At 33.2% G+C, this 15,000-nt stretch overlaps 1 protein-coding gene across 1 annotated transcript in view; it reads right to left on the reverse strand.

Annotated features, from left to right (window-relative positions):
- Positions 1-15,000, reverse strand: part of LOC137656900 (uncharacterized) — a 297,621-nt gene that overhangs the window by 21,622 nt on the left and 260,999 nt on the right. Inside the window, 2 exon segments of the mRNA XM_068391283.1 lie at positions 9,372-9,549; positions 12,172-12,646. Coding sequence (XP_068247384.1) covers positions 9,372-9,549; positions 12,172-12,646 — 653 coding nt within the window.

A 15,000-nucleotide genomic window follows, 5' to 3' on the forward strand; every position in this document is an offset into this window, starting at 1 on the left:
AGAAACAAAAAGACAATAATCTATGTGAAGGTTCAATAAACCGAGGGATAGTGATTTTGAGAACGTTCAAGAAACACACACACAAAAAAAGATATAAGTGATATAAGAGAATGTTCATGAAACAGAAAAAAGGGATGTATGAGAATTAAAAAAAAAAGTATAAAAAAAAACATATGTGACGTGACTATTTATGGGGGGTGGTGGTGTTTAAACATAAGGTGCGGATCATTCAATGTGTGTAAAAACTGAACAACTGAGAAAACACTTCTAAAACAGTTCACCTAAGATGGTGAATCGTCGAAAATATCTGGAATTTCTCCATTATAATAAATAATCTCATGATACATCTAAATTACGAAAATACAACTTCAAATATTTTTGTATATCCTCCACCGAGCCAGACGGTTGGAATGAACAAGCTTGCATTGGATGAATATGAATAAATATTAATAAATGTATTCAGAGGCTTCATTTATACACTAGAGCCCTGAGCACCCCGATCTGCATAGAGCATTGGAGGTTAAAGCCGTAAATGTAATTGAAATTTGAAGCAATCTCACCCTTATGGCCCTCTCGCATTCACTCGATTTCCTGATGCTATGTCATCCTTCCTACAACTCGTAAACTGTTCATGTGGAAAATGACTACCAGTCAGAGATTCACATAAAAGCGAATTAAATTCTAAATAGGCTAACCCGACACCCGAGTAGGAGAGCTTGTTTGTCCATATATATTATCATTATTAAAAATATATATATATATATCTTTTTTTATAAAGGAAACGTAATGCTTTCTGTTATAAATAATTTTCATTCTATTTTTTATTTGATATGAGAAAAATACACGGATGAGGAAATCATATACACAAGGACAAGTTCACACATCTAAACACATTACACACAATATATATATATATATATATATATATATATATATATATATATATATATATATATATATATATATATATGTATGTATGTATGTATATATATATATATATATATATATATATATATATATATATATACATATATGTATATATGTATATATAAATATACTGTATATATATATATATATATATATATATATATATATATATATATATATATATATATATATCTGTGTGTGTGTATATATATATAGACAGATAGAGAGATACATAGATAGATAGATATACACACAAAAAAAGCAAATACACTCACACACAGATGCATGCACACGCACACACACACACACACACACATATATATATACATATATATATATATATATATATATATATATATATATATATATATATATATATATATATATATATATATATATATATATATATATATATATATGAGAATAAATATATTGACAGATAGATATATAACCATATATAGGTGTAAAATTCACAGGAACCACAAAAGTGAAACACCAGGTACCAAGCGCTTTCGTGTATTATGAACACTTCTTCAGGGTACAAAGTGAGTTACAAAATAACATCATACAAAAAAGAAACCTGACAAAACTGGAATGAAAGCCACACACAAGCAAAGCATCATCAATGAGAGTAATTATTGATCGTTAAGAAAAAAATAGCTAACTGTATTGTAAAAGTCCTCGAAATAATATTTACATTGTAATTCCATACAATATTACAAATACGATAGTTTAAAAAGACCACAGTTAATATTTATAAATTGTTTTAATTAATTATCTAATGAGAGCAAATTCAATAATAATTTTCTTTACAAGGTTTTTGCAAAATATTTGTCAAAGGTTGTTTTGTGACTGATAAGTAATATACATATATATATGCATATAAACATATTCTTACGTGTCTATCTATGGATCTATCTCCCTACCTATCTATCTATCTATCTATCTATCTATATATATATATATATATATATATATATATATATATATATATATATATATATATATATATATATATATATATATATATATATATATATATATATCTATATATCGATCTATCTATCTATCTATCTATATATATATATATATATATATATATATATATATATATATATATATATATATGTATATATATATACATATACATACATATATATATATATATATATATATATATATATATATATATATATATATATATATATATATATATATATATATATATATATATGTTGCGTGTATTTTTTGCGCGTGTATATATGTGTTTAGTCTCAAATATTAGGCCACTAATGTCTCCAAGAATAAAATTAATCTCACCTTAAAAGTAACTTGAGCTTCTAAAGGTCAAAAATTGGTAATAGCATCCTATGTAATCAGGACTCGAGCCTGTTTTTTATCGCTTTGTAAAGAGTTAATATTTACTTATTTTCTTTTACACATATCGTAAGAGCCCGGGTATATGAACCCTGCTTGGTTATATTTACGTGCATTCTGATAATAAAAAGTAACTATTACAATTTATACAAATATATTTTGTTTATAGTAAAAAACCATTTGATACATACTATCATTTCGGGAACTGATTGGTTTTGTGAGAAATCAAATAATGTAACTTCAATGTTAAAAAGGAAATGCAGTAAGAAATAACCAAAGATATTAAAGGAGATAGCCCATATCTTCCTTGGTTAGGAAATCATAAAATGTAAGAACTTCAAATATTATGAGAAACGAGAATAGAAAATTTTGAAAAATTCCTCCGGATGTAAATTGAGGCTTTATTGGGTAGAATTTCTCTCCAAAATTCAGAAGCAGCGAAGCTGCGGGATGTGAGAACTAACATTTTTATTATTTTGTGAGAACCTGAAATCTGGCGAGGGACCTGACAGGGATTCAAAATAGTTTTCATACAGTTGAGGTTATTTGAGAATAGAAACATATGCACGAGAATTTAAGCGTATGCACGAGAATTTAAGCGTCTTTTTATCTATTTTATTCTTGAACACGATGGTTTTATTATTGCTTACTTATTCACGGACTGATGTCAATAGTGTTTTTACTGTTTATGACACGAAGATGCTACTAACTATATCTTATTCACGGCACGAGGAAATGATTGTTTGTTAACTATCTATCACCTAAAGTGTATTTTTCTCTTATTTATGATATGAGGGCATCACTGTTTTTTTTTTTTTTTTTTCTTTCTTTTTTTTTTTTTTACTTAAAGTTGCAGCCATGTTTTACTGTCTATGACACATGGATACAGTAATACCTAAGTATACTTCCATGAATTTCTATTTCGGTATATGCCCATTGTCCTTGTCTGCAACTAGACATTTTCATTCGTATCAACATATTTTGTGAAAAAATACAAATGAAACTAAACGCGCTGCACAGAAAATCGTCGCACAGCATGAATACGCCATGTAGGTATTCCTTATGTGATCTTTATACCATTTTGCTTCATATTTTATGGAATACCCCACCCATTTGCTCAACCCTTAACTCTTTCCCTAGCTCCGTTCTATATAATATTGTGATGACAATTGTTCATGTCACGGTAACAGTATAAACAGTGTATAGCGATTGCTATACAATGGCCGCCAAAGTGATCAGGAAAGAAATAGAGGTAGATGGTTACTACAGGTTTAAAAATAAAAATTATCATTAATCATGATAAAGGTATCTCATGGTAGACCTGGCAGAAATTTCAAACTATACAAAATCCACGATAAGTCAAATTTTGAAGAAGAAAGAATGAACAAATGCAACTGATGCTGTGAAAAAGGTGCTTACTTTGACGAAACACCAGCCATGTTATTTAGATAAAGTCGAAAATATTTTGTCTTATGGATCAATGAAAAAAAAAAAATGTGTGTTGACCTTCAAAAAAAGAAGCCAGGTACAGTACATTATCAAACAAGGAAAAAGAAACATTCAAAGGTAGCTGTGGTTTGGTTGAGTTCCTAAAGAGAAGAATAGACATCCATAGTGTTGTGTAGTTGGCTTCATTGATTCCAATACACTTGAAGGGAATCTAAGGAGATGTCTGAAAATTGTACATGTACATTGTAGCAGGTAATGTGTTTAGCAAAATAGAAATTTTTGGCAATGCTGCCTGTAAAACAAGTGACACTGAGCTTGCAAACGCGCAATCAAAAGCATGTTTATTAACTTTGGAGAAGTCTGACACCTGTTTATTGTAGCAGGTAATTTATCCATCTGGTCATCTTCAATGGCTGGAGGATGGGCAGGAGCATTGTTGATAAACAATAAGGCTTGAGTTGGAGGTTCTTGCCGTCAGTGACCAGTTTATGAAACAAAAGGAATGTCACTGAAGCCTTTTTGTTTCACCTCCATATGACATTGAGTTGCTTCTTCTAGACCTTGGAATTCTTATAGGCTCTTGGATTCTGCGAGTGATATATCAAGAGAGTTTTGATTACGCTATCCCTGCTTGCATTATCACATAACACCAAAGTTAAACTGTCTCTCATGGGCTTCTGACCGGAAATTGCTTCCTCTTCTGCAGTATTGAAGGTTCTCCTGGCATCCATTTCCAAAAAAAGAAAGGTCTCGACACAATTGAACACTTGCTGCAGCATTTAAGACTCAGAATCCACAGATCTTTTAAATTCGAACATGAATTTCTCTGCTTCCTTGATATTTGACCTTACACCCTCACCCTGTCATACAGTTGTTTCATTAATTCTGGTACACTTTGATGCATGATAAAAAGTCTGACAGCTTTTCACTCTAGTAGGTCATAATGCGTGTAGCAAAAGAGAAACTGTTGGTAATGTTAGCTGTAAAACAGAGACCCTGAACTTGTAAACATGTGATCAAAAGCATTCATTTTAATTTAACGAAGTGCTGTTAAAGTAACTAAGAATATTTTTATATACAGCACTTAATGAAATTAATAAAAAGTTACTTCACCTATGCATCGTCCTTCACTGCCTTAGCAGAATGGCTCTTAATCAGGTATGGCAAGTGCACTTTTGGTGACAAGGAGGTAGCATTATTGGATCACTACATCATTTCCGAGGGCTTTCACCCCTCTCTGGGAAGGTATCAGCAGTACAGAAATTCTCCATGCCCTTGACTGTCAAAGCACTGCAGGAGATCCCGGTTCTTGCCTCCTTCAAGGGCAAGCAAAAAAAAAAAAAAAAAAAAAGGGAAGTATGACCCCCTACAGGAAGTGGCCCTCTTCAATGAAAAAAAGGAAGTCCATCAACTGCTAAAGTTCTCACCTTTCCAGTCCAAACTGCAATCCTCTTACGTTCCACTGGTGGTGGTGACAGTGTTGTCAAGGCTGCATTCTAACAACTGATCAATCGATGGCCCAGCCCATTGTCATTCTTCAGTAGAAAACTCTCCAAGGTGGAATCCAGCTACTCTATCTTTGACCGCAAACTACTAGTAATATTTTTGCCAGTCTGTCACTTTAGTCATTTCTTAGAGGGAACGTCCATCGTCAATCATATAAATCAAATGCCCTTGCATCACACCTTCACTCAGCAGCCTGGTGCATGGTCCAGTCATCAGTACCAACACCGCTCTGTAATTTCTAAATACAATTATACATTTAAACATATCACTGGTAAACTAAATCCAATTGCCGATACACTTTCCAAAAACACGCTGGCTACTGTACACTTGACAGAAGTAGAGTGAAAGAACCCCTAGTACCAAACTTTCAAAACATCCTTCTCGTCTATCCATTAGGAAGATGGTCACTCAATGACTCTAACTCCACCCTACTCTGTGATGTCAGTTCTGATATGCCAGGCTGTGGATACTCGCATCCACCCTACATCTGGCCAACAAGTATTTCAATTGATCCATGGTCTCTCACATCTCTCTCAGCAATCTTCTGCGCAGCTTATGAAGTTAAAATTCATAAAGCTGCAAAGTATTGGGTCCATGCCTGTATTTTATGTCAAATTTAAAAGTGCATTGACACACGGATTCGGGTGTGGGGACTTTTCCTCAACCTCAGCATCATTTAGCCAACATTCACTGTTATCTTCCCAGTCATCGGTTGCTCTACTTGCTAGCCTGAAGCCCATTCAAGATGCAGTATCCACTTTATGTACTACTGCCTTACTTTATGGATGAATAGCAAAATTTGGCATTCCACAGTATATCACTTCTGACGGAGGTACTACTTTCACCTTTCAATTATGGACATCTTTACGGCATCTTGACATCACCTTACATTAGACTATCTCCTATAACTCCACAGACAACAGAATGGCAAATAAACGCAGCTTTGCGGCAATTACTCCAGTAGGTTTCCACATCTTCCCTAGGTCATCCTCAGACTGATAACCACTCGCAAGGCCACCGTGGATGTCTCAGTTGGTGAAATGATATATGGGGACCACTTGGTTTGTCCTGCAAAATACAACCCCCCCCCCTCCACCTCCTCCTTGGATCTTAAACGCCTATATCAAGTTGTGGGAAAATTTACCTCTGCCATCACACTTATAAGCCTCTATCAAAGCAGCACAAACTGAAAGACCTACACAAGCAACGCATGTCCTCCTGCGCATCAACGCTTGCAAGCCACCACATATGGGGTCCCTTTTCTGTCATCCGTCACGCTTCAAAAGGTTTACTCCTCTAAATGGTCATGGTTAAGAGGTCTGGACCACCATTGACCGTGTTAAACCTATGTATTTCCAGCCAAACGACCCACTCACAGTACAACTCTCTATGGAAGGTCAAACTCTTTCAAATGAATGAGTGTTTCTATGGGAAAAGCCATAAAATGCACGTGCAGCAAGCAATGCAAATGTCAATGAAGGATACCCTAACAACGTTTTCTTCGATGCCACAACCTTTATTGAACTTCGCATAAAAAGTTGTTAAATGTAACAAGGTAGTGTAAATTCTATTGTCATTCCCTTGTTATGTTATCTATTTTTACGCTAATGACAGCCTTATCGACAAAAACCATTGATTTTAAGAAAGTAATTGTCCCCTTCCTGTGACCCCATGAGATCCTTTAAATACCTGTGTTATCTGTAAATAAAGTTAGTCGTTACGTTGCTGCTCTCTTCACAGTGCAGTAATCGAATCTCTCTTAAATTACTGTTGACTTTGACGATAGGTGAACACTAGCAGAACCCTTATACAAGTTAAAAAAAAAGAAAAATGTTATTTCTTTAAAATGATTATTTTCTTCTTTATCCTTAAAATAGAAAAGTAAATAAATATAGAAATAATATATTACTGCTAAGGGGAACAGCTTATATGGTCATAGGGAATTATGCAAATCTGTGATGGAAAACACGATGAATAAATTTCAAAGCTCGAAGAGGGGTGCCATTCTCTGTTGGGTCAGAGTCAGCTTATAACGCTATTCAAAATTTAAAACTCGGTTAGAACTCCATGCAATTGTATTTTGCCTCATATAGATTTTCGTTATATTTTGACAATATCATTTTATGATCTCCAAGCTATTGCTTACGATAAGTAGTTTTATATGACGAGAATCATACTTATAACCAATTTTATTATCATAACTGAAATTAGCTGTACTTTTACAAAACTCTTAGTTGCATAGCTGGCCTTGTCTGCGGTAGAAGAAAGTCTTATCTTTTAAAATGAACATTCATTAATTCTAACATGTTACCTATAATAGGAATTTCTCGTAGACCTGATTTCATGCCAAAGCTTTCGAATCTATCCCATATCAAACATATTCCGCACCAACAAAATTGTTATCATTATCAATATAAAATTTCAGTGAAAAATATTTATCTTAGTTTATATATAAACTCAGCTCATATTTACAGATGATTTTTTATGAACCTAAAACTATAATTTTCATGTTTATTCAAGATTATGTGAGATTATATAAAATCTCTTTACCCCGTATCAAAAGCTAGTATACTTTCATTAGATAGTTAAAGACCATGTATCCTAAGAAACCGATTATATTTAAAGAAAAAAACTCATATCTCAAATTAAAAATGATAAAAATGTGAAAATCAACATAAATTACAATAGGGTAGGTATTTTTTCATTTATTCAGAGATATGACATATAAAAGTATGTACACACACACACACATATATAAATAAATATATATATATATATATATATATATATATATATATATATATATGTATATATACATATATATATATATATATATATATATATATATATATATATATATATGTATACATATATATATATATATATATATATATATATATATATATATATATATATATATGTATATATATATATATATATATATATATATATATATATATATTTACACACACACACACACATATATATATATATATATATATATATATGTGTGTGTGTATATATATATATATATATATATATATATATATATATATATATATATATATAATATGTGTGTGTGTGTTGTCACCAATAAAATAGAACTAATAACTCCTATAACATCGTATCACTTCTTTTTTAGTGGCTGTAATACATATTTCATGCCCATCACGTATCAACTGTATTGATTTGAACGCACGAGCGCCAGTGCACACACGCACACATACAGACACACGCACACACACACACACACTCACACACACACACACACACACACATATATATATATATATATATATATATATATATATATATATATATATATATATATATATATATGTGTGTGTGTGTGTGTGTGAGTGTGTTTGTGTGTGTTTGTATGTGAGCACGTGTCTGTGCATGCCTGTGTAGATGTGTGTGTTTGTGTATGTACATTCATGGTTGCAAATCTAAGAACCGATTAGAATATAACGATACAGAAAATAAATGTAAAAAGCAAAGGTTTCTTTCATAAATTACGTCAATTTACTCCAAAAAGTGATATAAAAGAATGACATTAAAAAGAAAATTTTTTTTTTCATGTTACAGCACACCAAGTAAGGCGCTTAGACAAAGGTTTTGTAACTGTAACCATTTGTAAATAAAATGAAAAACTACTGCCATTGCAGTATCCAAATCACTTCCGGGTTCTTTGAAATTCGAAATAAAAAGATTTATTGCTATTTGTCATGTTTTTACAATATAATTTGTTAACTTCTGAGTCACCGATATTTTTAATAATTTATGGAGTCTTTATCGAAGAGATCTCTTTTTATTATTTTAAATATAGGGAAAATCAGATTAGTAATTGAATCAACATTATCTTTTATCTTGTTATAATTTCTATGTTCTTTTTAAAATAAAAATAAATGGCAGCATCATTATTTTTTTTTTTACTCGTGATGGTATAATTTGCTATCATGTTTCTCAATAATTGTCTCTGTACTTCTAGAGAAAGAATAATCCTTTACAACTCTGAAGAAAAGTCAAAATGTCTCGACAAATAAGAAAAATTTCCTGACATCCTGAAGGGAAAATCCCCAGTACAGCTTTTCCCCAAACCATCTACTCACCCGTCGATGAGAGGAACGGTTGAGAGGATGTGATGGACCCTGGCGAGGGTGTCCTGAGACTGGGCCAGCGCCCCACCCCTGGAGGCCAGGGGCACGGCCACCGCCAGCACCACCCCACCACTCAGTAAAAGTAGGGCCGCCAGCACGCACCAGTGACGCCAAGTGTACGCCTCAAAACCTGCAGAGTATTCACAAGAAAGAAAGGTCAAAACACAGATCAGGCCATGTGTACTTGCATGCACAACTGTAAATACACACAAACATGCTTTCACACATATACGTACAATTGGATACAGGAGTCGCTGGTACAACTCGCTCCCAAGTGTACCCTGCCACAACCTTACTTCGCGGAGAGTAACCAAGGAGATAGTGTAGGGAGAGATAGTTGAAGTGGTGGACCAGGCTAAACACAGAAACTTGCCGCGCAATAAGGGTATGCCTGCGTGCACTTTTTCAAAGTGAGGTGTACCAGGGATTCTTGTGTCCAGCTGTATAAACATCATATTATACTACTGTGGGAAAAACAGCAGCTGCACCTGTTTCTTGAATAAATCATTTATGCGAAGGTTTACCAAGTTAGTGAATGAATTATGCTCCTAGTAAAACACTAACAGGATGCATCTTGCTGTTAAATTAATAATTTATGTGATCCATTACATTCTGTACTAAGAACTCATTTGTAGCATTAAGTATTATTATACTAAACAGAAGATTACTTTAGAGAAAAATCAACGCAGTATTGTCCCTTGCCATTCATCCACTAACTATTGAATCCAAGGCGTAATTACCGTGATAAAAAACATATCTTTTAACTTTATTAAAGAGAGAGAGAGAGAGAGAGAGAGAGAGAGAGAGAGAGAGAGAGAGAGAGAGAGAGAGAGAGAGAGAGAGAGAGTATGTTTGAGTTCAGGGAATTGACTTCACATGAACCAGTAGTCCTCTTGTATGCATTGTATAATACATTATCTACGTAGGACTGTGTGATCAATCAGCAAACGAACCCGGGTGTCAGTTTTATAATCACTTTCAAGTTCGGCTTTTGAACCCCAAGATGAAAGATAATTCGCTCTAATTTCGGGATCAATGATATATTTAATCCCCTTTTCCTGCTTTTGATTGAATGAGTCATCTCAGTATTACAGAGGGTCAAGGATAAACAGTTTAAAAGGAGGACAAGAAAAAAATTGTCGGTAATTGTAAACATCAAAGAATCAAGAAGTGAATTATGTCCAAACGGATATTAATCTTATAATAAAAATTTATTGGCTTAAATCGTGTGACACACACACACGACAACAACAACAACAACAATAAGTGAAGATGTCTCTAGTCCACTGCAGGATAAATGCCTCCTACATGTCTTTATTCATGTCTGTGATTGGCCAGTTTTCATCACCACGCTTGCCAGTGCGAAGTGGCGACGGTGGGAGACTATGTCTGATCGCTCACAGCAAGACCGCCTAGTATGGTGTGGGTGACCTTGACTATTACAGCTTTGCTGATCATGGCGATACACAAACCCTGTCGCCACGTTAATGTACCCCGCACACGCACAAGCAATCATAAACACACACACACACACACACATATATATATATATATATATATATATATATATATATATATATATATATATATATATGTGTGTGTGTGTGTGTGTGTGTGTGTTTGTGCATATACGTGCAAAATCTCTTCACAGGCAGACTGGAGCGAAATTTATTCATGAAACTTGTATGTGTTCTCCGGGGAACAGAATTAAGGGATCCGAAGCAAAGGCTTAAAGAGAATTAAGTCCTTAGGTACATAAATTAAGTTTTTATCTGTTAATAAGACAGCTTTGCAAGCATAACGGCAAATGATGGTACACAGACATGAACTGACACTAGATATACCTTTATCATATATTCATTATTATTATTATTATTATTATTATTATTATTATTATTATTATTATTATTATTATTATTATTATTATTACTATTAATAATAATAAAGCTGCTACCATAATTGTATGAGCAAAGGGCTATAATTTCAAATATCCAAACAAGGAAAGATAATCCAGACTGGTGAAGAAACGCAGTGAGGAATAAAATTTGGAAGACGAATAACGGCAAGTAAAAATAAATGAAGATATGTAACGAATATGAAGAAATAAGTAACAGAAAAAACTATGAGATTACAGTTAAGTAATGTAAAACACCTTAAAAATATCTGAATCAAATTCGCCAAAAATTACAAAATCATTGATATCATATATCTATAAAAAATAGATGGTTAAATATTTAAAACTAAAGGATGAAGATCAAATATAACTCTTTATGTTTGTACACTAAAAAAGGTTTACCCGTAACAAATAAAAAATATATAAAGCGCACTGGCAGATGTCAATACAGAACACCGGATGTATACCGCCCGACACACTTTCTGTAAAACATTTCTGTCATAAAGGAAGAGGAAGGAAAGGGAAAATATGAGGACCAAGAAAAAGGGAAAAAAATATACAAAGTCAAAGATATTATACAGGAATCAAAATAAGTAACATTACATTGATCTATCTAAAAGAAAAATATTTTTTTTCGCGTTTGGTTCATAAAAACCTTGTAATAGGTATTGGGAATGTAATATTGATAATACATGTTAATCAGATATTCAGATGAGAGAGAGAGAGAGAGAGAGAGAGAGAGAGAGAGAGAGAGAGAGAGAGAGAGTTTGGCAGAGTAAGTGGCAGTGAGGCTGAACCAACGTCTCCCTATTGTTAGGGTGTTTACCAAAAGCTCTCCTCACCTCTCTGGCTCCTCACCTTTCTTTTTCTCCTCGCTGCTGTCTTTCTCGTCGGAGAAAGGAGAGTCTGGTTGGTCCCTTTCAAAGGTGTACTCTGAGATCTGATAGCGCGGGGGAGGTCCCGAACCGGTAGCCACGGACGCTGCCCTGTGGTTGGCCGTGGCCCTCCGGTAGCTGGCTGGAGTGGCAGGGGTCGAGACTGCCGTCTCCCGGAAGCTTCCCCTTCCGTCTCTGTCTCTGGTGAGAGATCCTCCGCTTCCCAAGCTTCCTTCAGCGCTTCTCCGGCAGCTGATGTCACCGCTCCCTCCTCCGGCAGCGGCGATGATAGTTGCTGAGCCGGAAGCGCTTCCGGCTCTGCTACAGACTCTCTTGAGGCTCCCCCCGAGGCTTCTAGATCCCCGGGAGGATTCGGTAGAGATTCTAGGGGCTCCGGCGAAGACTACCCCGTCGGTGTTTCTTCGGTTTGCTGGGCCATTGGGTAAGGGTAGAGTGTGCTGAAACGGAAGGGGAAAGTAAAGATTACATTTAGAAGACACGTTTGGGACAATAAATAAAATGATAAAAAGACAGGAATAAAAGAATTTGGTCATCATCAGTAATAGCCGTCAATATCACGAGCCAATATTGATGTCGTCCTTCCTTCGCCTGTTGATAAATTTCCCTTCGCTAATAATTTATCAATTCATACTGTAGAAGCTTCTGCTGTTTAAGATGATAATTCAAATGTTATTCCTGATATAGTTAGCAGTAGGTCGGTACAAAGTAAAGTTCTTTTTTTAAAGACTCTTCTCCAATACGCTACCTCCTATCTACCACCATACACACAAGTAATCCTCCTCCTTAATCTTCGTCATCTATCACTTTACTGAAAGGCCAACCCCAATTTTTATCTGCAAAGACAGTAATATTCTAATTCCATTTCTATTTATTTCTTTATCAACGCAGAGTATTTCTCAATTTCCTCAATAAAACTAAATTTTCCTGTATATCATTTCATTATGTTATGTGCCAGATCTTATTTTGTAAACTAAGTATCTCTCTTACATTTATGATATATATATATATATATATATATATATATATATATATATATATATATATATGTATATATATATATATATATATATATATATATATATATATATATATATATATATATATATATATATATATATATATATATATATATATATATATATATATATATATGTATGTATGTATATATATAAAAATATATATATATATATATATATATATATATATATATATATATATATATATATGTATATATATATATATATATATATATATATATACATATATATATATATATATATATATATATATATATTTATAATTTTTCACCATTTCCTGTTATATTTCAAAAGAAAATCTTTTGAATTCTAATGCACATTCTTCCTTATGCTATCCTATAGCTGAATTCCAACTATAAAGCACATTTATCGAGACTCTTGATGACCCCTTTAACCTCTCCGAGTAATTATATCTCTATTTATAACATTTACTCCACAATAAGTACAACTATCAATCATTTCACGTATATCAGAAGTGAATATGAGCATTCATCTTTATCTCGGACAGGCGTCTATCATAGAATATGACATCTCTGATAACAACATTGGCAATCAATCACTTCTAAGGCACAACCGTTTTCCATCTGATTCAGAGTGACAAAGTATCTTAGACAAACATTATATATTCTGCTATTTTGGAGGTTGAAATATAATTTATTTTTTACTGTTTCCTTTGAGTATTTACCCATCTCTATATCATTATTCATTCTTATTTAGGTTACTATTTACATGTCTTTTTAATACTCCTAATCCATTACTTATCCATATAATCCATATCTAAGTCACTATTTACACATACCAACGTCATGAATTATTAATCATCTTCAATTCACTATTTACATATCCCATGTCACTATAACTATCTTTCTAATTCACCATTTACCAATATCTAGGTCATTATTCGACCATCTCCAAGTTACCATTTATCTATCGCCAAGTCTCTATCCATTATTACTCATATCTAAGTCATTCTTTACCCTTCCCTTAGTTACCCTTTTACATCCCTGACCCTGATCATCCATGCGTGAGTTACTATTTCATTCATTTTTAACTTTTCATCTCTTTGTACCTGTAACCAGCTCATAATTTACTCATCATTAGGTCACTACCTGTCATACTGTTATGCTATTATAGATTCCTTTCTAAATGTGAATAATAGTAAACAAAAAAATCAATCTGTGCTTCACGAATTACTCATCTTCAAGTCAATATTCATCCATCTCAGAATTTATTCATCCTTAAGTCAATATTCACTCATCTGTAGTTTTACTCATCCTTCAGTAAAGTTGTTCATCTTTTGTTTAAGTAAGCATTTACTCATCCTGAGTCACTATTTATCTTCATCTCGGTCACTATTTACACATCTGAAGATTACCATTTATTCTTCTATTAAAAAGAAATATTCCTAAATTTGTATTTTTTTTTTCTAGATAATGAACTAGTTGTACATTTATATCATTTTTTTCCGTCTTATAAAAAGACATAATTGGTACAGAAAAGATAGTCTATAATGCATATTTTGTTTCTTCCTTGGGCGTCACTAGTTTCTCGAGACTACATTTAAACCTATCTTTGGATCGTTGCCTTTAGAGACCTCAACTTACATGGAGTGGTCATAGGAATATTTTAAGGAAAAGACCTCAGATGGTGGACATATTAGGATTCAACCTATGTATCGGATGGAAATATGATCATGAGCTTCTCCTAGTGGGAATAACCAAAAGGACAAATAGGAAAGAATATTTTCAGGCATT

The sequence above is a fragment of the Palaemon carinicauda genome, chromosome 17 (assembly GCF_036898095.1).
Source record: "Palaemon carinicauda isolate YSFRI2023 chromosome 17, ASM3689809v2, whole genome shotgun sequence".
Taxonomy (NCBI): domain Eukaryota; kingdom Metazoa; phylum Arthropoda; class Malacostraca; order Decapoda; family Palaemonidae; genus Palaemon; species Palaemon carinicauda.